Genomic DNA, 23,793 nt, shown 5'->3' on the forward strand with positions numbered 1-23,793 from the left:
GGCACGGGAGCGGTGGGGCCCAATGACCTGTTTCTGGGCTGAATACGACCTGGCACTGCAGGTCTGGGCTCAGTTTGGCTGATCTTGGGGCAGTGGGGGCAGACCTCAGAGTCTCTGGGTTCTGATCACTGCCCAGTGTGAGCGCGGGACCTCGGGCACGGGCTAGTAGTCCATCTCGCCCGCGATTGTCACCGTCTCAACTCACGCTCCACAAGCGGGCCCCTGGGTGTGGAACCGGAGGGAGGCTCCCTGCCCCCATCCCCCACAGCGACAGTGCACACCTGGACACACCCCCTCCACAAGGAGAAGCATTCTCTACGTTGACCCTATCTTACAGACCTCCATTAGGTCACCCCTCAGCCTTTGCCCGTTCAGCTTTTCCTGGTGGTTACGACCTCTCAGTTCCGGCAGCAGCCATTGTGGATCTGCTTTGCACCTTCACCGGTGCCTCCGTGACCTTTTTGGAATACGGAGACGAGAATTGTTTGCAATGCTCCAAGTGTGGTCCAAGCAAGGTTCAGGGATATGGAGATTATAACCGTGCACACTGCTCCAAGGCTTGGTACAAGTTTAACAGAACTTCTTTTTGTGGTGCATGTAGCACACAAATCACTGACTCCACACGGTCTGGTGTAAGTCTAACTGCTGTGACCTTCGTCCTTTGTTGTTCAGCTCCAGAGTGCCTCCCAGGTGTGGTGGTCAGCCTTATATAGTCCTTGTTACAGGTACTACCAGGGTTTCCCACCGCAGCGCCCTCTGTGGTGTGGCATAGTACTTACATTACATAACACTTTTCAATTCTATTCCGGCAGAAATGACCCGTTGTATCTTTGTGCCCTGTAGTGAGGAGTGCATTGAGGCGTATGAGCTGCTCCTGGCCATGACTGAAGCTAAAGGAAGTTCTCTGTGCAGACGGCTGGAGGCAGGAACCACGGCCCCTGGAGAGCTGGGTAAGCAATGGATGGACCCCACCTGGGACGGGCCATCAACACCACATGATGCACATGGAACCCCTTTAACACGGCCCACGGGCCTCAGCCTCTCAGGCCTGTTTCCACATGTATTCCCCGCTCGCTGGGGGAGGGGCAGAGCACCAGTTGCTGCAGGAGCAAGGGATGGGGGAGAGCGAGGTGGGATCCTTCACCCCCCCCCCCCCCATCCCAACGGGTACAACACCCTTCCTCCTCCGGATCTCCTCCTCCGGACCTCCAGTGCCGTGTCCGAGACCCTGTGCGCCCTCTGTCTCGCTCCCTGAAACCTGCCGCCGTGTGACAGCCAGCCCGCTCCGCACCCTCAGTGGAGGTGGGCGCGAGGAGCTCACAATCGGTACCCCACGAAAATGGCAGCGAATCGGTGCTTGACAGCCTAACCTGCAGCTTTCTGCTTTAGTTAAAATGATGGTCCTCGACAATTAGGGCCAAAATCGCCTGCTGAAACCAGACTTTCAAACAGGCGTGTCTTATTAGCACAGAGCCCATTCAGCACCCGTTTCACCCTTTCACCTGAAGGACCACCTGTGGGGTCGGAGGTCTCAGAACGGACGTTCCTTCGCGCTGCTGCCTCATTGGTGGGGAACATCTCAAACGGATCACCGACACAATCACCATGTGGCAGCCCCCTCACCTGAGTCACAAGGTTGTGGGTCCAAGCCCCCACTCCAAGCACAAAATACAGGCTGACCCTCCCAGTACAGTACTGAGGGAGTGCCGCACTGTCGGAGGGGCAGTACTGAGGGAGTGCCGCACTATCGGAGGGGCAGTACTGAGGGAACGCCGCACTGTCGGAGGGGCAGTACTGAGGGAGTGCCGCACTGTCGGAGGGGCAGTACTGAGGGAGTGCTGCACTGTCGGAGGGGCAGTACTGAGGGAGTGCCGCACTGTCGGAGGGGAATACTGAGGGAGTGCTGCACTGTCGGAGGGGCAGTACTGAGGGAGTGCCGCACTGTCGGAGGGGCAGTACTGAGAGAGTGCTGCACTGTCGGAGGGGCAGTACTGAGGGAGTGCCGCACTGTCGGAGGGGCAGTGCTGAGGGAGCGCCGCAGTGTCGGAGGGGCAGTACTGAGGGAGTGCCGCACTGTCGGAGGGGAATACTGAGGGAGTGCTGCACTGTCGGAGGGGCAGTACTGAGGGAGTGCCGCACTGTCGGAGGGGCAGTACTGAGGGAGTGCCGCACTGTCGGAGGGGCAGTACTGAGAGAGTGCTGCACTGTCGGAGGGGCAGTACTGAGGGAGTGCCGCACTATCGGAGGGGCAGTACTGAGGGAGTGCTGCACTGTCGGAGGGGCAGTACTGAGGGAGTGCCGCACTGTCGGAGGGGAATACTGAGGGAGTTCTGCACTGTCGGAGGGGCAGTACTGAGGGAGTGCCGCACTGTCGGAGGGGCAGTACTGAGAGAGTGCTGCACTGTCGGAGGGGCAGTACTGAGGGAGTGCCGCACTGTCGGAGGGGCAGTGCTGAGGGAGCGCCGCAGTGTCGGGGGTCAGTACTGAGGGAGCACCGCACTGTCGGAGGGGCAGTACTGAGGGAGCACCGCACTGTCGGAGGAACAGTACTGAGGGAGCGCCGCACTGTCGGAGGGACAGTACTGAGGGAGCGCTGCACTGTCGGAGGGGCAGTACTGAGGGAGCGCCGCACTGTCGGAGGGGTAGTACTGAGGGAGTGCCGCACTGTCGGAGGGGCAGTACTGAGGGAGTGCTGCACTGTCGGAGGGGCAGTACTGAGGGAGTGCCGCACTGTCGGAGGGGAATACTGAGGGAGTGCCGCACTGTTGGAGGGGCAGTACTGAGGGAGTGCTGCACTGTCGGAGGGGCAGTACTGAGGGAGTGCCGCACTGTCGGAGGGGCAGTACTGAGGGAGTGCCGCACTGTCGGAGGGGCAGTACTGAGGGAGTGCCGCACTGTCGGAGGGGCAGTACTGAGGGAGTGCCGCACTGTCGGAGGGGCAGTACTGAGGGAGTGCCGCACTGTCGGAGGGGTAGTACTGAGGGAGTGCCGCACTGTTGAAGGCGCTATATAGCACCGGCACAATGGGCCGAATGGCCTTCTGCGCTGTGTCAGTCTGTGATATAAATGCAAGTTGTTGTTTTACATGGGGCTGGGCACCGGGAGGTCAGTCGTGTGTAATCGTTTCTCCCGCTTTCTCTTCAGCACGCTGGCGTGCGGACCAAGATGGCGGGTTTGGCGGTCAGTGCACCGCGGACCAGACGGCAGCACGCGCCTCGACACCGGCGGAGAATCCTCACGGGGGTTATTCACCCACGGCTGAACCTCAACACCAGGTCCCGTCAGAACACGCTCCGTACAGGTGAGGTGAAGCACCGGGCACCTCAACATAAACTTGCATTTATATAGCGCCTTTAAGGTGCTTCACAGGAGCGATTATCGAACAGAATGTGACACTGAGCCACGTAAGGAGATATTTAAGACTTGGTCAAAAGCTGGGTCAAAGAGGTCGGTTTTAAGCAGCATCTTAAAGGAGGAGAGAGAGGCGGAGAGGTTTAGGGAGGGAGTTCCAGAGCTTGGGGCCCAGGCAACAGAAGGCACGGCCACCGATGGTGGAGCGATTATAATCAGGGATGGTCAAGAGGGCAGAATTAGAGGAGCGCAGAGATCTCGGGCGGTTGTGGGGCTGGAGGAGGTTACAGAGATAGGGAGGGGCGAGGTCACGGAGGGATTTGAAAATAAGGATGGAGAATTTTGAAATCGAGGCGTTGCTTAACCAGAAGCCAATGTAGGTCAGCGAGCACAGGGGGTGATGGGTGAGCGGGACTCGGTGTGAGTTAGGACACGGGGCAGCGAGCACAGGGGGTGATGGGTGAGCGGGACTCGGTGTGAGTTAGGACACGGGGGCAGTGAGCACAGGGGGTGATGGGTGAGTGGGACTGGGTGTGAGTTAGGACACGGGGCAGTGAGCACAGGGGGTGATGGGTGAGCGGGACTCGGTGCGAGTTAGGACACGGGGCAGTGAGCACAGGGGGTGATGGGTGAGCGGGACTCGGTGCGAGTTAGGACACGGGGCAGTGAGCACAGGGGGTGATGGGTGAGCGGGACTGGGTGTGAGTTAGGACACGGGGCAACGAGCACAGCGGGTGATGGGTGAGCGGGACTCGGTGCGAGTTAGGACACGGGGCAGCCGAGTTTTGGATCACCTCTAGTTTACGTAGGGTAGAATGTGGGAGGCCGGCCAGGAGTGCGTTGGAGTCGAGTCTGGAGGTAACACAGGCAGGGATGAGGGTTTCAGCAGCGGATGAGCAGAGGCAGGGGCGGAGAGGGGCGATGTTACGGAGGTGGAAATAGGCGGATGTGTGGTCCGAAGCTCACTTCAGGGTCAAATGTGACTCCTAGATTGTGAACCGTCTGGTTCAGCCTCAGACAGGAGTTGGGGAGAGGGATGGGGTTGGTGGCTAGGGAATGCAGCTTAACCGGAAGCTAGCGTGTGTCAGGGGTGATGGGTGAACGGGACTTGGTGCACAAGCCTTGCCCATTGTGCCCTGACCGTATAACTCAGCATTCCTGTCCGTGCGCCAGCGTGTTGAACAGTGCGAGGGGAAGTACCCTGAGGATAACGGTGAAGAATTTATAAATACTACATTTGAGACTCCGGGACCAGGTTCGATGTCAGGAGGTGGTTCTGTTCCCAGAGAGTAGTGGGCCCAGAGACCCCTGCTTTCTGCAGGATGTTGCAGTTTGGCTCTCTGTCAACGTGGCTTCTGTAAACCGGTGAAACCGAAGGCCACAGGTCACTCAGTCGGGTCACCTATCTCAGGAGGCACCTTTGGTTACACCTGGTGTGATGCTTAAGTCTTATCTCATTGTGTTTGATAATTAACCTGATGACACTCACAGTCTCGTCTTGCTCATAAAAAGAAAAAGCGCTTTACAGCCAATGAAGTACTTTTGGAGTGTAGTCACTGTTGTAATGTGGGAAACGCAGCAGCCAATTTGCGCACAGCAAGCTCCCACACACAGCAATGTGATAATGACCCAGATAATCTGTTTCAGTGATGTTGATTGAGAGATAAATATTGGCCCCAGTACACCGGGGAGAACTCCCCTGCTCTTCTTCAAAATAGCAGCCCTGGGATGTTTTATATCCACCCGAGAGGCCAGACAGGGCCTCGGTTTAACGTCTTATCTGAAAGATGACACCTCCGACAGTGCTGCGCTCCCTCAGTACTGCCCCTCCGACAGTGCAGCACTTCCTCGGCACTGCCCCTCCGACAGTGCGGCGCTCCCTCAGTACTGCCCCTCCGACAGTGCAGCACTTCCTCGGCACTGCCCCTCCGACAGTGCGGCGCTCCCTCAGTACTGCCCCTCCGACAGTGCGGCGCTCCCTCAGTACTGCCCCTCCGACAGTGTGGCACTCCCTCAGCACTGCCCCTCTGACAATGCGGTGCTCCCTCAGTACTGCCCCTCCGACAGTGCGGCACTCCCTCAGTACTGCCCCTCCGACAGTGTGGCACTCCCTCAGCACTGCCCCTCCGACAATGCGGTGCTCCCTCAGTACTGCCCCTCCGACAGTGCGGCACTCCCTCAGTACTGCCCCTCCGACAGTGCGGCACTCCCTCAGTACTGCCCCTCCGACAGTGCGGCACTCCCTCAGTACTGCCCCTCCGACAGTGCGGCACTCCCTCAGTACTGCCCCTCCGACAGTGTAGCACTCCCTCAGTACTGCACTGGGAGTGTCAGCCTGGATTTATGTGCTCAAGTCTCTGGAGTGGGACTTGAACCCACAACCTTCGGACTCAGAGGCGAGAGTGCTGCCCACTGAGCCACGACTGACATAAGAACATGGGAACAGGAGGAGGCCATTCAGAGCCTCGAGCCTGTTTCTCCATTCAGTGGGACCACGGCCGATCTGTCACTCCAAGTCCCCGCCTCAATCCCCTTACCCACAAAAACCTATCCATCTCCGTTTTGACATTTTCAATTGACCCCCGGCCTCAACAGCTTTTTGGGGGAGAGAGTTCCCGATTCCCACTGCCCTTTGTGTGAAGAAGTGCTCCCTGACATCACCCTGAACGGCCTGGCTCTAATTTTAAGGTCCTGCCCCTTGTTCTGGACTCCCCCCACCAGAGGGAATAGTTTCTCTCGATCGACCCCATCAACTCCTTTAATCATCTTAAACACCTCGATCAGATCTCCCCTTAATCTTCTACAGTCGAGGGAATACAGGCCCAGTCTGTGCGACCTGCCCTCGGGATGTAACCCTTTCAGCATAAAGTATGGCCACTTGGGTAAGACAATGGAGACCAGGCCCATAGACCGCCAACGAGAGTCGGTGCCCTCAGGGGAGGTTGGGATGGTGTGTGACTGGGAGGGGAACGTGGAGGTGGTGGTGTTCCCATGCGCCTGCTGCCCTTGACCTTCTAGGCGGTAGAGGTCGCGGGTTTGGGAGGTGCTGCCGAAGAAGCCTTGGCGAGTTGCTGCAGTGCGTCTTGTAGATGGTGCACACTGCAGCCAGGGGGCGCCGGTGGTGGAGGGAGTGAGTGTTGAAGGTGGTGGAGGGAGTGAGTGTTGAAGGTGGTGGAGGGAGTGAGTGTTGAAGGTGGTGGAGGGAGTGAGTGTTGAAGGTGGTGGAGGGAGTGAGTGTTGAGGGTGGTGGAGGGAGTGAGTGTTGAAGGTGGTGGAGGGAGTGAGTGTTGAGGGTGGTGGAGGGAGTGAGTGTTGAAGGTGGTGGAGGGAGTGAGTGTTGAAGGTGGTGGATGGGGTGCGGGCTGCTTTGTCCTGGATGGTGTCGAGCTTCTCGAGTGTTGTTGGAGCTGCACTCACCCAGGCAAGTGGAGAGTGTTCCATCACACTCCTGACTTGTGCCGTGTAGACGGTGGGAAGATGCCCACCAGCGTCGCTCGGCCCCTGATTGGCGAACCGGTGCGCGAGACCGTTTTAACCTGCGGCTATTTCAGTCTCTCAGGGGAGTGGGGCGATGAGGACGAGGTAGCTGGTCTGAGAGGCATCGTGGCCAGGCTGAGACTGGACTACAGTGCGGTCCGGCGCACTATCCTGGATCTGGGAGACACCCCGGCCCACCTGAAGCGCTACCTCGCCGTGGCCCAGGATGGCCAGGCCGGGGCTCGTAGCCGTGAGATGCTGCCGGTCCCACAGGGCCTGCTGGTGACCGGATTCAGCTCGCCTCCGTCCGGGGCAGCCCATCGGCACAGGAAGTGGAAGAAGGAATTACTGCAGGAGCTCGTGACCGTCAGGGTAAGTGCTCCTGGCTGGGGGAGTTGCTGGGGAAAGGCATCAAGCCGGGTGGATGGAGTTAAGATACAGAGCAACCGTGAACTAATTCAATGGCGGAACAGGCTCGAGGGGCTGAATGGCCTCCTCCTGTTGCTATACATAGAAACATAGAAAATAGGTGCAGGAGTAGGCCATTCGGCCCTTCGAGCCTGCACCACCATTCAATAAGATCATGGCTGATTATTCCCTCAGTACCCCTTTCCTGCTTTCTCTCCATATCCCTCGATCCCTTTAGCTGTAAGGGCCACATCTAACTCCCTCTTGAATATAGAATCTCACGGCACAGGAGGAGGCCATTGGGCCCATCGAGCCTGTGCCGGCTCTGTGACAGAGCGATCCCATCAGTCCCACTCCCCCCGCTCTTTCCCCACAGCCCGGCACATTATTTTTCTGCCAGTATTTATCCAATTCCCGGTTTGAAAGTTACTATTGAATCTGCTCCCACCGCCCTTTCAGGCAGCGCGTTCCCGATCACAACAACTCGCTGCGTAAAAACATTCTCCCCATCTCCTCCTCTGGTTCCATCGCCGATTATCGTCAATCTGTGTCCCTCTGGTTACCGGCCCTCCTGCCCCCGGGAACAGTCTCTCCTGATTTACTCTGTCAAAACCCCTCATGATTTTAAACCCCTCGATTAAATCTCCTCTTAACCTTCTCTGCCCCAACTTCTCCAGTCTCTCCACACAATCCTACGATCCCTCATGAATCCGCTGCACATACACAACAGCACATCGCAGTGACACGGTGCTCAAGGCACAGGGAATAGAGGGATATGGGAGCAGGGCGTACTCGTGAGTTCAAGGCCCTGCTCGTGGGGAGGGTAAACTGCAACACGGACTGGTTGGCCGAATGGCCTGAATCCGTGGGGTCAATTCCATGTAATGCTAAGCTGCAGGGAGCAGGACGGTTACAGAGAGAGAAAAAAGACTTGCATTTATATCGCGCCTTTCACAACCTGAGGACGTCCCAAAGCTTCACAGCCATTAAAGCACTTTTGGAGTGTAGTCACTGTTGTAATGTGGGAAACCCGACAGCCAATTTGCGTACAGCAAGCTCCCACAAACAGCAACGTGATAATGACCAGATAATCTGTTTTAGTGATTGTTGGTTGAGGGATAAATATTGGCTACAGGACACCGGGGAGAACTCCCCTGCTCTTCTTCGAAATAGTGGCTGTGGGATCTTTTACATCCACCAGAGAGGGCAGATGGAGCCTCTTTTAACGTCTCATCCGAAAGACGGCACCTCCGACAGTGCGGCGCTCCCTCAGTACTGCCCCTCCGACAGTGCAGCGCTCCCTCAGTACTGCCCCTCCGACAGTGCGGCGCTCCCTCAGCACTGCCCCTCCGACAGTGCGGCGCTCCCTCAGCACCGCCCCTCCGACAGTGCGGCGCTCCCTCAGTACCGCCCCTCCGACAGTGCGGCGCTCCCTCAGTACTGCCCCTCCGACAGTGCGGAGCTGCCTCAGTACTGCCCCTCCGACAGTGCGGCGCTCCCTCAGTACTGCCCCTCCGACAGTGCGGCGCTCCCTCAGTACTGCCCCTCCGACAGTGCGGCGCTCCCTCAGTACTGCCCCTCCGACAGTGCGGCGCTCCCTCAGTACTGCCCCTCCGACAGTGCGGCGCTCCCTCAGTACTGCCCCTCCGACAGTGCGGCGCTCCCTCAGTACTGCCCCTCCGACAGTGCGGCGCTCCCTCAGTACTGCCCCTCCGACAGTGCGGCGCTCCCTCAGTACTGCCCCTCCGACAGTGCGGCGCTCCCTCAGTACTGCCCCTCCGACAGTGCGGCGCTCCCTCAGCACTGCACTGGGAGTGTCAGCCTGGATTTTTGTCCTCGAGGCTCTGGAGTGGGACTTGCACCCACAACCTCTGACCCAGAGGCGAGAGTGCTGCCCACTGAGCCACAGCTGACACTTGTGAGCAGTGATGGAAAGCAATTGGTGCATGCGGAATCTGTACCCCAGCGGCAGTAAGGGGATCAGGGTTGTGTGTGGGGCCGGGGGTGGGGGGGGAAATCAAGGCGTAAGTTCGAGGGGGTCAACACCCCCTCTTGCAGTATCTCTGCCGCGTCTCAGTGACCTTTGAACTTCACTGTCCGAGGTTGCCTGATTACAATGTGTTTCTCGCCCCCCGCGTTGTGACCCGCTGGCCGGGTTATCAGGAAGAGATGTCATGGTTGAAGGGCCAGCTGAGTTGGGCGAAGAAGGAGCGGCGAGGTGTGGAGCAGAGGCTGCGATCCCAGGAGCGACAGAGCGAGGCCACCATCCTACTCCTCACACACTGGCAAACGGAGCGAGACCAGCAGCTCGGAGAGCAACCCGTGGCAGGCTGCGTCACCGAGGTAGGCCCGAGGCCGGAGTCAGCCGTCAGTGCGCAGGAATCATTAATGGGCTCGACCGAGAGCCTCCAGTCGCAGTGCAACAACAACTGCATCTGCATAGCGCCTTTCATGTCGTCAAACGTCCCAAGGCGCCTCACAGAAAATAACTTGCATTTATATAGCGCCTTTCACGACCACCGGACATCCCAAAGCGCTTTGCAGCCAATGAAGTACTTTTGGAGTGTAGTTACTGTTGTAATGTGGGAAACGCGGCAGCCAATTTGCGCACAGCAAGCTCCCACACACAGCAATGTGATAATGATCAGATAATCTGTTTTAGTGATATTGGTTGAGGGATAAATATTGGCCCCAGGACACCGGGGAGAACGCCCCTGCTCTTCTTCGAAATAGTGCCATGGGATCTTTTACATCCACCTGAGAGGGCAGACAGGGCCTCGGTTTAACGTCTCACCCAAAAGACGGCACCTCCGACAGTGCGGCGCTCCCTCAATACTGGCCCTCCGACAGTGCGGTGCTCACTCAGTACTGCCCCTCCGACAGTGCGGTGCTCACTCAGTACTGCCCCTCCGACAGTGCGGTGCTCCCTCAGTACTGCCCCTCCGACAGTGCGGTGCTCACTCAGTACTGCCTCTCCGACAGTGCCGCACTCCCTCAGTACTGCCCCTCCGACAGTGCGGCACTCCCTCAGTACTGCCCCTCCAACAGTGCGGTGCTCACTCAGTACTGCCCCTCCGATAGTGCGGCGCTCCCTCAATACTGCCCCTCCGACAGTGCGGCACTCCCTCAGTACTGCCCCTCCGACAGTGCGGCACTCCCTCAGTACTGCCCCTCCAACAGTGCGGCGCTCCCTCAGTACTGCCCCTCCGACAGTGCGGCGCTCCCTCAGTACTGCCCCTCCGACAGTGCGGCACTCCCTCAGTACTGCCCCTCCGACAGTGCGGCACTGGGAGTGTCAGCCGAGATTTACGTGCTCAAGTCGCTGGAGCGGGACTTGAACCCACAACTTTGTGACTCAATGGCGAGTGCGCTGCCCACTAAACCACGGCTGACACTGACACAGGGGCGATTATCAAACAAGTTTTGACACCGAGCCACATAAGGAGAAATTAGGGCAGGTGAACAAAAGCTTGGTCAAACAGGGAGGTTTTAAGGAGCGTCTTGAAGGAGGAGAGAGCGGCGGAGAGGTTCAGGGAGGGAGTTCCAGAGCTTGGGGCCCAGGCAGCTGAAGGCACGGCCACCGATGGTGGAGCGATTATAATCAGGGATGGTCAGGAGGGCAGAATTAGAGGAGCGCAGAGATCTCGGGCGGGGGTGGGGGGGGGCGGGGCTGGGCTCAGGTAGGGGCAGGTATTTTGTTATAAAGACAGAAAATGCCGGAAACACTCAGCGGGTCGGGCAGCATCTGTGGAGAGAGAACCCGAATTAGTGTTTCGGGTCTGTGACCTTTCGTCAGAGCTGGAAGAGTTGGAGATGTAACAGAGCGTTGAGGAAGTGCAGGGGGCAGTGAGAGGGGGGAGGGGGGGGGGCGGGAGGAGAGAACAAAAGGGAAGGTCTGTGAGAGGGTGGAAGGCAGGAGAGATTCGAGAGACAAGGGATGCTGGGCAAACAGGAGATGGACACGGCACAAGTTAAGAAACAAAAGATGAGTCTAGCGAGGGAGTGATCAGTGGAATCATCACCGACTGCCGCGGGAAAGGGGGGAAAAAGGGGGGATTGTAAAAAAAAGGAGCAAAGGGAAAAAACTATGGTCTGAAATTGTAAGGTTCCAGAAGGCTGCAAAGTGCCTGAACGGAAGATAAGGTGTCGTTCCTCGAGATATTTTATTAATGTTATCGCAGTGTTCCTGCTCCTGACCGCCATCCAGTGACCACTGCTGGGAACTGCGGGCACCCCACTCCGTGGCTCTGATACCATTTGGTTGAATATCGTTACCAACACTCACGCTGGGCTCACAGACAAAGTCTGCTCAATGGACGAGACTGCAGGAGATGGTTTCCAGACCCCCCCCCGCCCCCCCCCCGTGCATCCCAACGAGAGTCGGTGCCGTGGGGGCAGGAGGAGAGGGAAAAGGGATTACATTAATCGGAGCACTCAGAATTGTATGCGATTCGATGACGACCTCCCCGAGGTCTGATGGACTCTGCTCTATTTTTAGGAGACCACGTCGGGATCAGAAGCTCCTGCAACCTGCAGTGACCAGCTCATGTCCGAGCTCACCGCGGGCTTTTCACGGTAAGTACAGACTGTACAGCACTGGCCATACAGGCGGCCCGATAAAAAGAAAGACTTGCATTTATATAGCGCCTTTCATGACCATCGGATGTCTCAAAGCACTTTACAGCCAATGAAGTACTTTTGGAGTGCAGTCACTGTTGTAATGTGGGAAACGCGGCAGCCAATTTGCGCACAGCAAGCTCCCACACACAGCACTGTGATAATGACCAGATAATCTGTTTTTATTTGTTGATTGAGGGATAAATATTGACCCCAGGACACCGGGGAGAACTCCCCTACTCTTCTTCAAAATAGTGCCATGGGATTTTTACGTCCACCTGAGAGGGGAGACGGGGCCTCGGTTTAACGTCTCATCCAAAAGATGGCACCTCCGACAGTGCGGCACTCCCTCAGTACCGCCCCTCTGACAGTGCGGCACTCCCTCAGTACCGCCCCTCCGACAGTGCGGGGCTCCCTCAGCACTGCCCCTCCAACAGTGCGGCACTCCCTCAGTACTGTCCCTCCGACAGTGCGGGGCTCCCTCAGTACTGCCCCTCCAACAGTGCGGCACTCCCTCAGTACTGCCCCTCCAACAGTGCGGCACTCCCTCAGTACTGCCCCTCCAACAGTGCGGCACTCCCTCAGCACTGGAGTGTCAGCCTAGATTTTTTGTGCTCAAGTCCCTGGAGTGCTACCCCCTGAGCCACATAAGAACATAAGAAATAGTAGAGGAGTCGGCCATTCGGCCCCTCGAGCCTGCTCCGCCATTCAATAAGATCGTGGCTGATCTGATCTTGGGCTCAGCTCCACTTCCCCGCCCGATCCCCATAATCCTTCACTCCCTTATCGCTCATCTGACATTTGACATGTCTTTATAAAATAACGAAAGGGCTGGGTTGAGTGCCTCTTGAGGGATTGTTCCGGTTTAACGGATTGAGGAGGACCAAGTGACACAAGTGTGGGAATAAACTGGGTGTTGGGTGCTTGTTCCCAGAGAGCAACGAGCCTCTGGAATTAGATTTTATAAATTCATTCTCGGGATGTGGGCATCGCTGGCAAGGCCGGCATTTATTGCCCGTCCCCAATTGCCCCTTGAGAAGGTGGTGGTGAGCCGCCTTCTTGAACCGTTGCAGTCCGTGTGGTGAAGGTGCTCCCACAGTGCTGTTAGGGAGGGAGTTCCAGGATTGTGACCCAGCGACGATGAAGGAACGGCCGATATATTTCCCAGTCAGGATGGTGTGTGACTGGGAGGGGAACGTGGAGATGGTGGTGTTCCCATGGGCCTGCTGCCCTTGTCCTTCTAGGTGGTAGAGGTCGCGGGTTTGGGAGGTGCTGCCGAAGAAGCCTTGGCGAGTTGCTGCAGTGCATCTTGTAGATGGTACACACTGCAGCCACGGTGCGCCGGTGGTGGAGGGAGTGAGTGTTGAAGGTGGTGGAGGGAGTGAGTGTTGAAGGTGGTGGAGGGAGTGAGTGTTGAAGGTGGTGGAGGGAGTGAGTGTTGAGGGTGGTGGAGGGAGTGAGTGTTGAAGGTGGGGGATGGGGGGCCGATCAAGCGGCTGCTTTGTCCTGGATGGTGTCGAGCTTCTCGAGTGTTGTTGGAGCTGCACTCACCCAGGCAAGTGGAGAGTATTCCATCACACTCCTGACTTGTGCCTTGTAGACGGTGGAAAGGCTTTGGGGAGTCAGGAGGTGAGACACTCGCCGCAGAATACCCAGCCTCTGACCCGCTCTTGTAGCCACGGTATTTACGTCACTGGTCCAGTTAATATTTCTCAGGATGTTTGATCAAAAAGATCAATAGATTTTTGGACACTACGGGAATCAAGGGATATGGGAACAGTGAAGGAAAGTGGAGTTGAGTTCGATGATCAACCATGATCTTATTGAAGGGCGGAGCAGGCTCGAGGGGCCGAATGGCCTCCTCCTGCTCTTATGTTGATGAAGGGGGGTTCGGCAATGGTAATGCCATTGAATGGCAAGGGGAGGTGGTTAGACTCTGGCTTGTTGGAGATGGTCATTGCCTGGCACTTGTGTGGCGTGAATGGTGTTTGCCGGTTTTTGCGGCAAGCGCAGACTCTGCCTTCGAGAGCGAGCTGGAGAGGCTCCTGCCTGGGGCACAGATCGCATTGTGAGGTCAGTGTCTTCATCGACACTGCTTGGTCCGTGTGCTCCCCTGGGCTGGTGTCCATCGCCTGAGGGGGTCGGAGAGAAATTCTCCAGGGTATTTATTCCCCAATTAACTTTGGGTTTTTCTCCCTGTTTTTTTTTTTTGTCCTCTCCCAGGAGACGAAATGGTGGGGGGGGGGGGAGGGGCAGGAGGGGAGGAGAGAGAGATAGCGTCTGGTCCTGACGCTGTGGCCATCCTGGAGTGTGGGATCGGCTTGATGGACTAGATGGTCTTTTCCTGCCGGAATGTTTTGTACGTTGGTCGGTATCCTGCCGAGGGTCCTCCTCCATCCCCCAATGAACAGGGAGTGCAGTGTCAGCGGATTGGATTACTGTGGGAGAGCCAGTGATGCAGTGGGTTACCCCTCCCCTACACGCTGCCCCTTGACCACATTGTCTGCAGGCGTGGGCTGGGCTTCCATGGGTTCATGAGGACACTCGACCCCACCTCTGCCCACCTCACCTCACCCTCCGTGCTGCCCCATCCCATTATGGACAAGTTACAAAGGAACAGGATTGAGGCCTCCTCTCTCGATCCCTCCACTGCCACTGATTTCTCACACTACTTGTCCCACGTCCATTACTGCAGGCGCAGAAATACCCCACAACTAATATTGGGAAGGCTGATGCCATTGCTCAATAAAAGAGCTGAGAGATAGTTTAAACTAAAAGATTGGGTGAATATAACTGCAAATAATAATGGCAATACCATGGACTAGGGGAGAGAGGAAGACCTTTCCATCCTTGACTAAGCTTTTGGTCATCTGTCCTGATATCTCCTTATGTGAATCAGTGTCACATTTTGTCTGATAACACTTCTGTGAAGTACCTTTAGACATTTTACCATGACGGGACAGTGCAGAGGGAGCTTTACTCTGTATCTAACCCGTGCTGTACCTGCCCTGGGAGTGTTTGATGGGACAGTGTAAAGGGAGCTTTACTCTGTATCTAACCCCGTGCTGTACCTGCCCTGGGAGTGTTTGATGGGACAGTGTAGAGGGAGCTTTACTCTGTATCTAACCCGTGCTGTACTTGCCCTGGGAGTGTTTGATGGGACAGTGTAGAGGGAGCTTTACTCTGTATCTAACCCGTGCTGTACCTGCCCATGGAGTGTTTGATGGGACAGTGTAGAGGGAGCTTTACTCTATATCTAACCCGTGCTGTACCTGCCCTGGGAGTGTTTGATGGGACGGTGTAGAGGGAGCTTTACTCTGTATCTAACCCGTGCTGTACCTGCCCTGGGAGTGTTTGATGGGAGAGTGTAGAGGGAGCTTTACTCTGTATCTAACCCCCTGTACCTGCCCTGGGAGTGTTTGATGGGACAGTGTAGAGGGAGCTTTACTCTGTATCTAACCCCCTGTACCTGCCCTGGGAGTGTTTGATGGGACAGTGTAGCGATGCAGTACAGTAACTGTAGTTTAATCTGATTACTTGCGAATAGTTTCAGAAGAAAAACTGATCTTAATTGTCCCACAGGGAAAAACAGCTCCACAATCGTATCAAGGAGCTGGTGATGTCACTGGAGAAGTTAATAGACAACAACAACCATGAGAAGGATCAGTCTCAGGAACTGACCGTTGAGCTGAGGAAAACACACAGGTATCAGGAGAACCACGGCGGGGATGGGGGCCAGACTAAAAGGGGCTGCTTTTCTTATATAGAGTGTGGTCTAACCCAGGGATATGGAGACCAGAACTGTGCACGGTGCTCCAAATGTGGTCTAACCCAGGGATATGGAGACCAGAACTGTGCACGGTGCTCCAAGTGTGGTCTAACCCAGGTATATGGAGACCAGAACTGTGCACAGAGCTCCAAGTGTGGTCTAACCTAGGTATATGGAGACCAGAACTGTGCACAGAGCTCCAAGTGTGGTCTAACCCAGGTATATGGAGACCAGAACTGTGCACGGTGCTCCAAGTGTGGTCTAACCTAGGTATATGGAGACCAGAACTGTGCACAGTGCTCCAAGTGTGGTCTAACCCATGTATATGGAGACCAGAACTGTGCACGGTGCTCCAAGTGTGGTCTAACCCATGTATATGGAGACCAGAACTGTGCACGGTGCTCCAAGTGTGGTCTAACCCAGGTATATGGAGACCAGAACTGTGCACGGTGCTCCAAGTGTGGTCTAACCCAGGTATATGGAGACCAGAACTGTGCACAGAGCTCCAAGTGTGGTCTAACCACATTGTGTCAGCAGGACCCCGGTGTGTGAGTGTGGGGAAGTGGTCGGGATTTTCCAGCCAGGCTTGAGGAGGTGGGCAGCTGATGAGAAGGACAAAGACTCGGGGAAAGCAGGTCGGCCAATAACCTTCGATCTGGCCATCGCCCAGTCTTCACCTCCTCAGGTGCCTCATTTGATTTCCCACTTTTTTCAACCCTTGTGATGTCCAGCGATTCATCAGGATCGACAGGAACCAACCGGGGAGCAGGCTATCTTCGAGCTGGTCCTGTGTAATGAGACAGGATTAATAAATGATCTCCCAGTATAGGATCCTCTAGGAATGAGTGACCATAGCATGGTTGAATTTCAAATTCAGTTGGAGGGTGGCAAAGTTGGTTCTCAAACCAGGGTCCTAAGCTTAAATAAAGGAGACTACGAAGGTATGAAGGCAGAGTTGGCTAAAGTGGAAAATAGATTAAAGAATGGGACGGTTGATGAGCAGCTGCAGACATTTAAGGAGATATTTCATAACTCGCAACAAAAATATATCCCAATGAGAAGGAAAGACTAAGAGAAGGGATAATCATCCGTGGCTAACTAAGGAAATAAGGGACGGTATCAAATTGAAAACAAAGGCAGACAAAGTGGCCAAGACTAGTGGGAGGCCAGAGGATTGGGAAACTTTTAAAAGCCAACAAAGAACAACTAAAAAAAATGATAAAGAGAGGGAAGATAGATGATGAAAGTAAACTAGCACGAAATATAAAAACAGATAGTAAGAGTTTCTACAGGTACATAAAAAGGAAAAGAGTGGCTAAAGTAAATGTTGGTCCCCTGGAGGATGAGACTGGGGAATAATGGAGAACAGGGAAATGGCAGAGACATTGAACAAATATTTTGTGTCGGTCTTCACGATAGAAGACACTAAAAACATCCCAATAATGGATAATCAAGGGGCTATAGAGACGGAGGAACTTAATACAATCACTGTCACTAAAGAAGTAGTACTCGGTAAAATAATAAGACTAAAGGCGGACAAGCCCCCTGGACCTGATAGCTTACATCCCAGGGTCTTAAAAGAAGGGGCTGCAGAGATAGAGGATGCATTGGTTGTAATCTACCAAAATTCCCTGGATTCTGGAGCAGTCCCAGCAGATTTGAAAACTGCAAATGTAACGCCCCTATTTAAAAAAGGAGGGAGACAGAAAGCAGGAAACTACAGACCAGTTAGCCTAAAATCTGTCATTGGGAAAATGCTGGAGTCCATTATTAAGGAAGCAGTAGCAGGACATTTGGAAAAGCATGATTCAATCAGGCAGAGTCAGCATGGTTTTATGAAAGGAAAATCATATTTGCTGGAATTCTTTGAGGATGTAACGAGCAGGGTGGATAAGGGGAACCAGTGGATGTGGTGTATTTGGATTTCCAGAAGGCATTCGATAAGGTGCCACATAAAAGGTTACTGCACAAGATAAAAGTTCATGGGGTTGGGGGTAATATATTAGCATGTATAGAGGATTGGCTAACGAACAGAAAGCAGGGAGTCGGGATAAATGGGTCATTCTCTGGTTGGCAAACAGTAACTAGTGGGGTGCCACAGGGATCGGTGCTGGGGCCTCAACTATTTACAATCTATATTAATGACTTGGATGAAGGGACCGAGTGTAATGTAGCCAAGTTTGCTGATGATACAAAGATGGGTGAAAGCAAGTTGTGAGGAGGACACAAAAAATCTGCAAAGGGATGTAGACAGGCTAAGTGAGTGGCCAAACATTTGGCAGAGGGAGTATAATGTGCGAAAATGTGAGGTTATCCACTTTGGCAGAAAGAATAGAAAAGTAAATTATTTTTTAAATGGAGAAAAATTGCAAAGTGCTGCAGTACAGAGGGACCTGGGGGGCCTTGTGCATGAAACACAAAAAGTTTGTATGCAGGTACAGCAAGTGATCAGGAAGGCAAATGGAATGTTGGCCTTTATTGCAAGGGGGATAGAGTATAAAAGCAGAGAAGTCCTGCTACAACTGTACAGGGTATTGGTGAGGCCACACCTGGAGTACTGCGTACAGTTTTGGTCTCTGTATTTAAGAAAAGATATACTTGCATTGGAGGCTGTTCCGAGAAGGTTCACTAGGTTGATTCCGGGGATGAGGGGGTTGACTTATGAAGATAGGTTGAGTAGGTTGGAGTTCAGAAGAATGAGAGATGATCTTATCAAAACATATAAGATAATGAGAGGGCTCGACAAGGAGGATGCAGAGAGGATATGTCCACTCATAGGGGAAACTAGAACTAGGGGACATCATCTCAGAATAAGGGGTCACCCATTTAGAACTGAGATGAGGAGGAATTTCTTCTCTCGGAGGGTTGTAAATCTGTGGAATTCTCTGCCCAGAGAGCTGTGGAGGCTGGGTCATTGAATATATTTAAGGTGGAGATCGGCAGATTTTTGAGCGATAAGGGAGTAAAGGGTTATGGGGGGCGGGCAGGGAAGTGGAGCTGAGTCCATGATCAGATCAGCCATGATCTTATTAAATGGCAGAGCAGGCTCGAGGGGCCGAATGGCCGACTCCTGCTCCTATTTCTTACGTTCTTACACCAGAACAGGAGGAGGTCATTCAGCCCCTCGAGCCTTTCCCACCATTCAGTTAGATCATTGCTTATCTTAACTCCATCTCCCTGCCTCGGTTCCGTAACTTTTAATCCCATTACCCAACAAAAATCTATCAGCCTAAGTTTTGACATTGTCAATTGACCCCCCGGCCTCAACAGCTTTTTGGGGGAGAGAGTTCCCGATTCCCACTGCCCTTTGTGTGAAGAAGTGCTCCCTGACATCACCCTGAACGGCCTGGCTCTAATTTTAAGGTCCTGTCCCTTGTTCTGGACTCCCCCCACCAGAGGGAATAGTTTCTCTCGATCTACCCCATCAACTCCTTTAATCATCTTAAACACCTCGATCAGATCACGTCTTAAGTTTTTTAATAATTGTTCCTGGGATGTGGGCGTCGCTGGCAAGGCCGGCATTTATTGCCCATCCCTAATTGCCCCTTGAGAAGGTGGTGGTGAGCCGCCTTCTTGAACCGCTGCAGTCCGTGTGGTGAAGGTGCTCCCACAGTGCTGTTAGGGAGGGAGTTCCAGGATTGTGACCCAGCGACGATGAAGGAACGGCCGATATATTTCCAAGTCAGGATGGTGTGTGACTGGGAGGGGAACGTGGAGATGGTGGTGTTCCCATGGGCCTGCTGCCCTTGTCCTTCTAGGTGGTAGAGGTCACGGGTTTGGGAGGTGCTGCCGAAGGGAACACAGGCCCAGTCTGTGCAAACGGTCCTCGTCATTTAACCCTTTCAGTCCCGGTATCACCCTGGGGAATCTGCACTGCTCCCCCTCCGAGGCCGATATACCCTCCCCGAGGGACCGGGCCCAGGACTGGACGCAGTTACTGCACACGGGGTCTGACCGAGGCTCTGTACAACGGAAGCCTCACTTCCTCCCCTCTGTGTTCCAGCTCCCCTCCAGATAGAGGCCAACATTCCATCTGCCATTTAAATGAATTTTTGTACCTGCGCACGAGCCGTTAGTGATCTGTGCGTTTAGTGATCGGATTAAACAGCGGTCTGACTCAACCCCTCCTTCTGATTGTGCAGCAACTTGTCCATGGCCTACAGAAGCGCCAGGAAGAAGTACGAGAGCCAGCTGAGCAAGCTGGAGTGGCAGGTGACCACCATGTCGGAGCGACAGGCCGCTCAGGTCCGAGCCCTGGAGGAGAAGGCCAGGAGGCTTCAGGCCGAGCTGGAACACACCACCCTGCTGTAGTAGTGATCCCAGCGTTACCCCCGGGCTTCGGGCCCTCCGCACACCAAACTTGGTCACAACCAGCAGCATCTACAGAGTGCTTATGCAGAACTTGATCTCTATCAAATGGGTGGGTAAAGTCCGTGATAGGGCAGGGCAGGGTGAGAAAATGGTTAAAAAAGCTTATGGGATCCTGGGCTTCATAAATAGAGGCACAGAGTACAAAAGTGTGGAAGTTATGATGAACCTGTATAAAACACAGTTTCAGCCTCAACTGGAGTATTGTGTCCAATTCTGGGCCGCGCACTTTAGGAAGGATGTGAAGGCCTTAGAGAGGGTGCAGGAAATATTCCAGGGATGAGGGACTTCAGTGACGGGGATAGACTGGAGAAGCTGGGGTTGTTCTCCTTGGAGCAGAGAAGGTTGGGTGGAGATTTGATCGAGGTGTTCAAAATCATGAGGGGTCTGGACAGAGTAGAGCGAGAGAAACTGTTCCCATTGGTGGAATGGTGGAGAACCAGAGGACACAGGTTTAAGGCAATTGGCAGAAGAACCAAAGGCGACACGAGGGAAAACGTTTTTTACGCAGCGAGTGGTTAGGATCTGGAATGCGCTGCCTGAGAGGGTGGTGGAGGCAGACTCAAACACGGCTTTCAAAAGGGAGTTGGACAAGTACCTGAAGGAAAAAGATTAGCAGGGCTCCGGGGAGTGGGACTGGCTGAGGTGCTCTTGCAGAGAGCCGGCACGGGCTCGAGGGGCCAAATGGCCTCTTTCTGAGCTGTGATCGTTCTATAATTCGATAGGGGAGAGTGTCCATGGGCTGTGGGAGGGGATTCAATGGGTGGTAGAGTTCATGAAAAGGTTAAATGAACATCAACGGGGGCAGGAGAGGGTTAAATGGGCCAAATGGCCGTCTCTCATTTAAAATGATTTCCCCAGAAGTTGCTGTTGAGACATTTCTGCTCACCGTCCAATCCATCAGCTTCAGTCCTGCACGGAGGCGATTTGACACCACGACTGTTCAACCCAACTCACTCTCATCAAGCTGCCATTTATTCTTTAGGGTTGTGCCTACTTCAGGCTCGAATGATCGGCCAGAGTGATCTCCTGGACTAGTTCCGATCGCCTGGATGGGTCGGAGAGAAATTTTCCCAGATTTTTTTCCCCAATTGGCCTGGGTTTTTACCTGATTTTTTGCCTCTCCCAGCAGATCACATGGCTCCGGTTGGGGTGCAGTGTAGAATGTTTCAATGTAAGGGGTGTCGCAGTTGTGTGGGGCGGACGGGTTGGGCCGGGTGCTCTTTACCTGTCCGCCATTGTTTATAGGTTTATATGTAACCTTCAGGGCTGCTGACCGAGGGCCGTGCGGCTCTTTGTCGGCCGGCGCGGACACGATGGGCCGAGATGGCCTCCTTCTGCGCTGTAAAGGTCTAGGTTTCTAAATGTAGCTGGGGGTGGTTGTTTGGGAAGGGCGAGTCTGGGGAGGGGGGCAGCGGGCTGTTTGTGGAACTGTGGCACCATGGGATCCTTCCATGCCGATAACCGCTCCAATGTCTCGCACCGAATCCTACAATCCGCGGAAGAGTTTTAAAAAATGCTCGCAATTTATGGGAACGTTAATCCTACCGGGGGCGGGGGCTTGTTTCCATTGCAACTCCAAACATTAAAAGAAACTACGAATTGAGGAATACATACGCTGGATAGACAACTACAGCGATATAAAGGAAAGTGGGAGAGTGCGTGTGCAGAGAGCGGGCAGTGCTGAGAAACACACAATTTCTTTCCCCAAGTTTTTTTTCTTATTTATTTTTTTGTATTTGTGTTTGGGAGGGTGAATTCATAGAATGCTAAGAACATACAAGATTCTGAGAGGGCTTGACAGGGTAGATGCAGGGAGGATGTTTCCCCCGGGCTGGGGGGTCTAGAACCAGGGGACACAGTCTCAGGATAAGGGGTCGGCCATTTAGGACGGAGATGAGGAGAAATTTCTTCACTCGGAGGGTGGTGAATCTTTGAAATTCTCTGCCCCAGAGGGCTGTGGAGGCTCAGTCTCTGAGTATATTCAAGACACAGATCGATAGATTGTTGGAGTCGAGGGATCGGGCGGGAAAGTGGAGTTGAGGTCCAAGCTCAGCCGCGATCTGATTGAATGACGAAGCAGGCTCGAGGGGCCGAATGGCCGACTCTTGCTCCGAATTCTTATAGAATCCCCAGAAGGAGGCCATTGGGCCCATCGTTCCCGTGCCGGCTCTGTGACAGGGCGATCCAATCAGTCCCACACCCCCTACCCTTTCCCCACAGTCCTGTAGTTTTTTTTATTTTTCAAGTATTTATCCAATTCCCGGTTTGAAAGTCACTATTGAATCTGCTCCCACCGCCCTTTCAGGCAGAGCGTTCCCGATTCGCTGCAGAAATAAAAGTTCTCTCATGTCGGCTCTGGTTCTTTTGCCGATTATCGTCAATCTGTGTCCCTCTGGTTACCGACCCTCCTGCCCCGGAACAGTTGCTCCTTATTCACTCGATCAGAACCTCGTCGTTTTGAACACCTCGCAGCAACAACAACTTGCATTTATATAGCGCCTTTAACATAGTAAAACGTCCCAAGGTGCTTCACACGAGCCATCATCAAACAAAATCGGGCCCTGAGCTACATTAGGAAATATTAGGGCAAAGAGTCAGGTTTTAAGGAGCGTCTTAAAGGACGAGAGAGGCAGAGAGGTTTAGGGAGGGAGTTCCAGAGCTTGGGGCCCAGGCAGCTGAAGGCACGGCCACCGATGGTGGAGCGATGGGAATCAGGGGATGTGCAAGAGGCCAGAATTAGAGGAGCGCAGAGATCTCGGAGAGTTATGGGGCTGGAGGGATTGGAAAACAAGGATGAGAATTCTGAAATCGAGGCGTTGCCGGACTGGGAGCCAATGTACAGGGGGTGATAGGTGAGCGGGACTTGGTGCGAGTTAGGACACGGGGCAGTGAGCACAGGGGGTGATGGGTGAGCGGGACTCGGTGCGAGTTAGGACACGGGGCAGTGAGCACAGGGGGTGATGGGTGAGCGGGACTGGGTGCGAGTTAGGACACGGGACAGCGAGCACAGGGGGGTGATGGGTGAGCGGGACTCGGTGTGAGTTAGGACATGGGGCACAGGGTGTGATGGGTGAGCGGGACTCGGTGCGAGTTAGGACACGGGGCACAGGGGGGTGATGGGTGAGTGGGACTCGGTGCGAGTTAGGACACGGGACAGTGAGCACAGGGGGTGATGGGTGAGTGGGACTCGGTGCGAGTTAGGACACGGGGCAGTGAGCACAGGGGGGTGATGGGTGAGCGGGACTCAGTGTGAGTTAGGTTTGGGTGAGGTTTGGATGAGCTCTGCGCTAAGGAGGACAATCGCAGAGGTTTACACTCCTCTCAATATTGAGCCCATGAATAAACTGATTGGAGAGGGTCGATTAACAAAGCTGCTTCATTTAAAGTTATAGGGCAAAAAAACCCAATAAAATGTAATTTTAAAAGAATACATGGCATATGAACGCTGCCCCCCGTGCGGTGCTGAGCTGCACTGACCACCAGGGACCCACTTCCACTCTGGCCCTGTGCGGAGATAGATAGTTTGGTAATCATGGCTGCAATCACAGGCAGTGACGCAGGATTGGGGGGGGTAAGGATAGCAGCCGGGGTTCCTGCTGGAGATTGCAGTCAGTGCCTGCTGCAGGTTTCGGGGAAAGCTGACGGGCGAGGACAAGACTGGGCTCAGTTGCGATGCACTCCGTGGTGGAATAGTCTGCCAATGACACTCTGCCTGGGCTGGCAACGGAAAACCAGGCCACGAGGGTAACGGGGGGTGGGGGGGCACCTCACCCGCAACACCAGAGGCGGGGGGGGAAATT

The 23,793-nt window shown here is 54.4% G+C and overlaps 1 protein-coding gene across 1 annotated transcript in view; it reads left to right on the forward strand.

Moving 5' to 3' along the window:
- The window catches only part of LOC139229373 (colorectal mutant cancer protein-like), a 66,845-nt gene extending 46,659 nt beyond the window's left edge, over positions 1–20,186 (forward strand). Inside the window, exons 8-14 of the mRNA XM_070861070.1 lie at positions 844–950; positions 3,145–3,301; positions 6,903–7,200; positions 9,400–9,579; positions 11,735–11,811; positions 15,436–15,558; positions 19,765–20,186. Coding sequence (XP_070717171.1) covers positions 844–950; positions 3,145–3,301; positions 6,903–7,200; positions 9,400–9,579; positions 11,735–11,811; positions 15,436–15,558; positions 19,765–19,933 — 1,111 coding nt within the window. The 3' untranslated portion in view covers positions 19,934–20,186. The remainder of the gene's footprint in view (positions 1–843; positions 951–3,144; positions 3,302–6,902; positions 7,201–9,399; positions 9,580–11,734; positions 11,812–15,435; positions 15,559–19,764) is intronic.
- The last annotated feature ends 3,607 nt before the right edge of the window (positions 20,187–23,793 follow it).

This window comes from Pristiophorus japonicus, chromosome 18 (genome assembly GCF_044704955.1).
Source record: "Pristiophorus japonicus isolate sPriJap1 chromosome 18, sPriJap1.hap1, whole genome shotgun sequence".
Classification (NCBI taxonomy): domain Eukaryota; kingdom Metazoa; phylum Chordata; class Chondrichthyes; family Pristiophoridae; genus Pristiophorus; species Pristiophorus japonicus.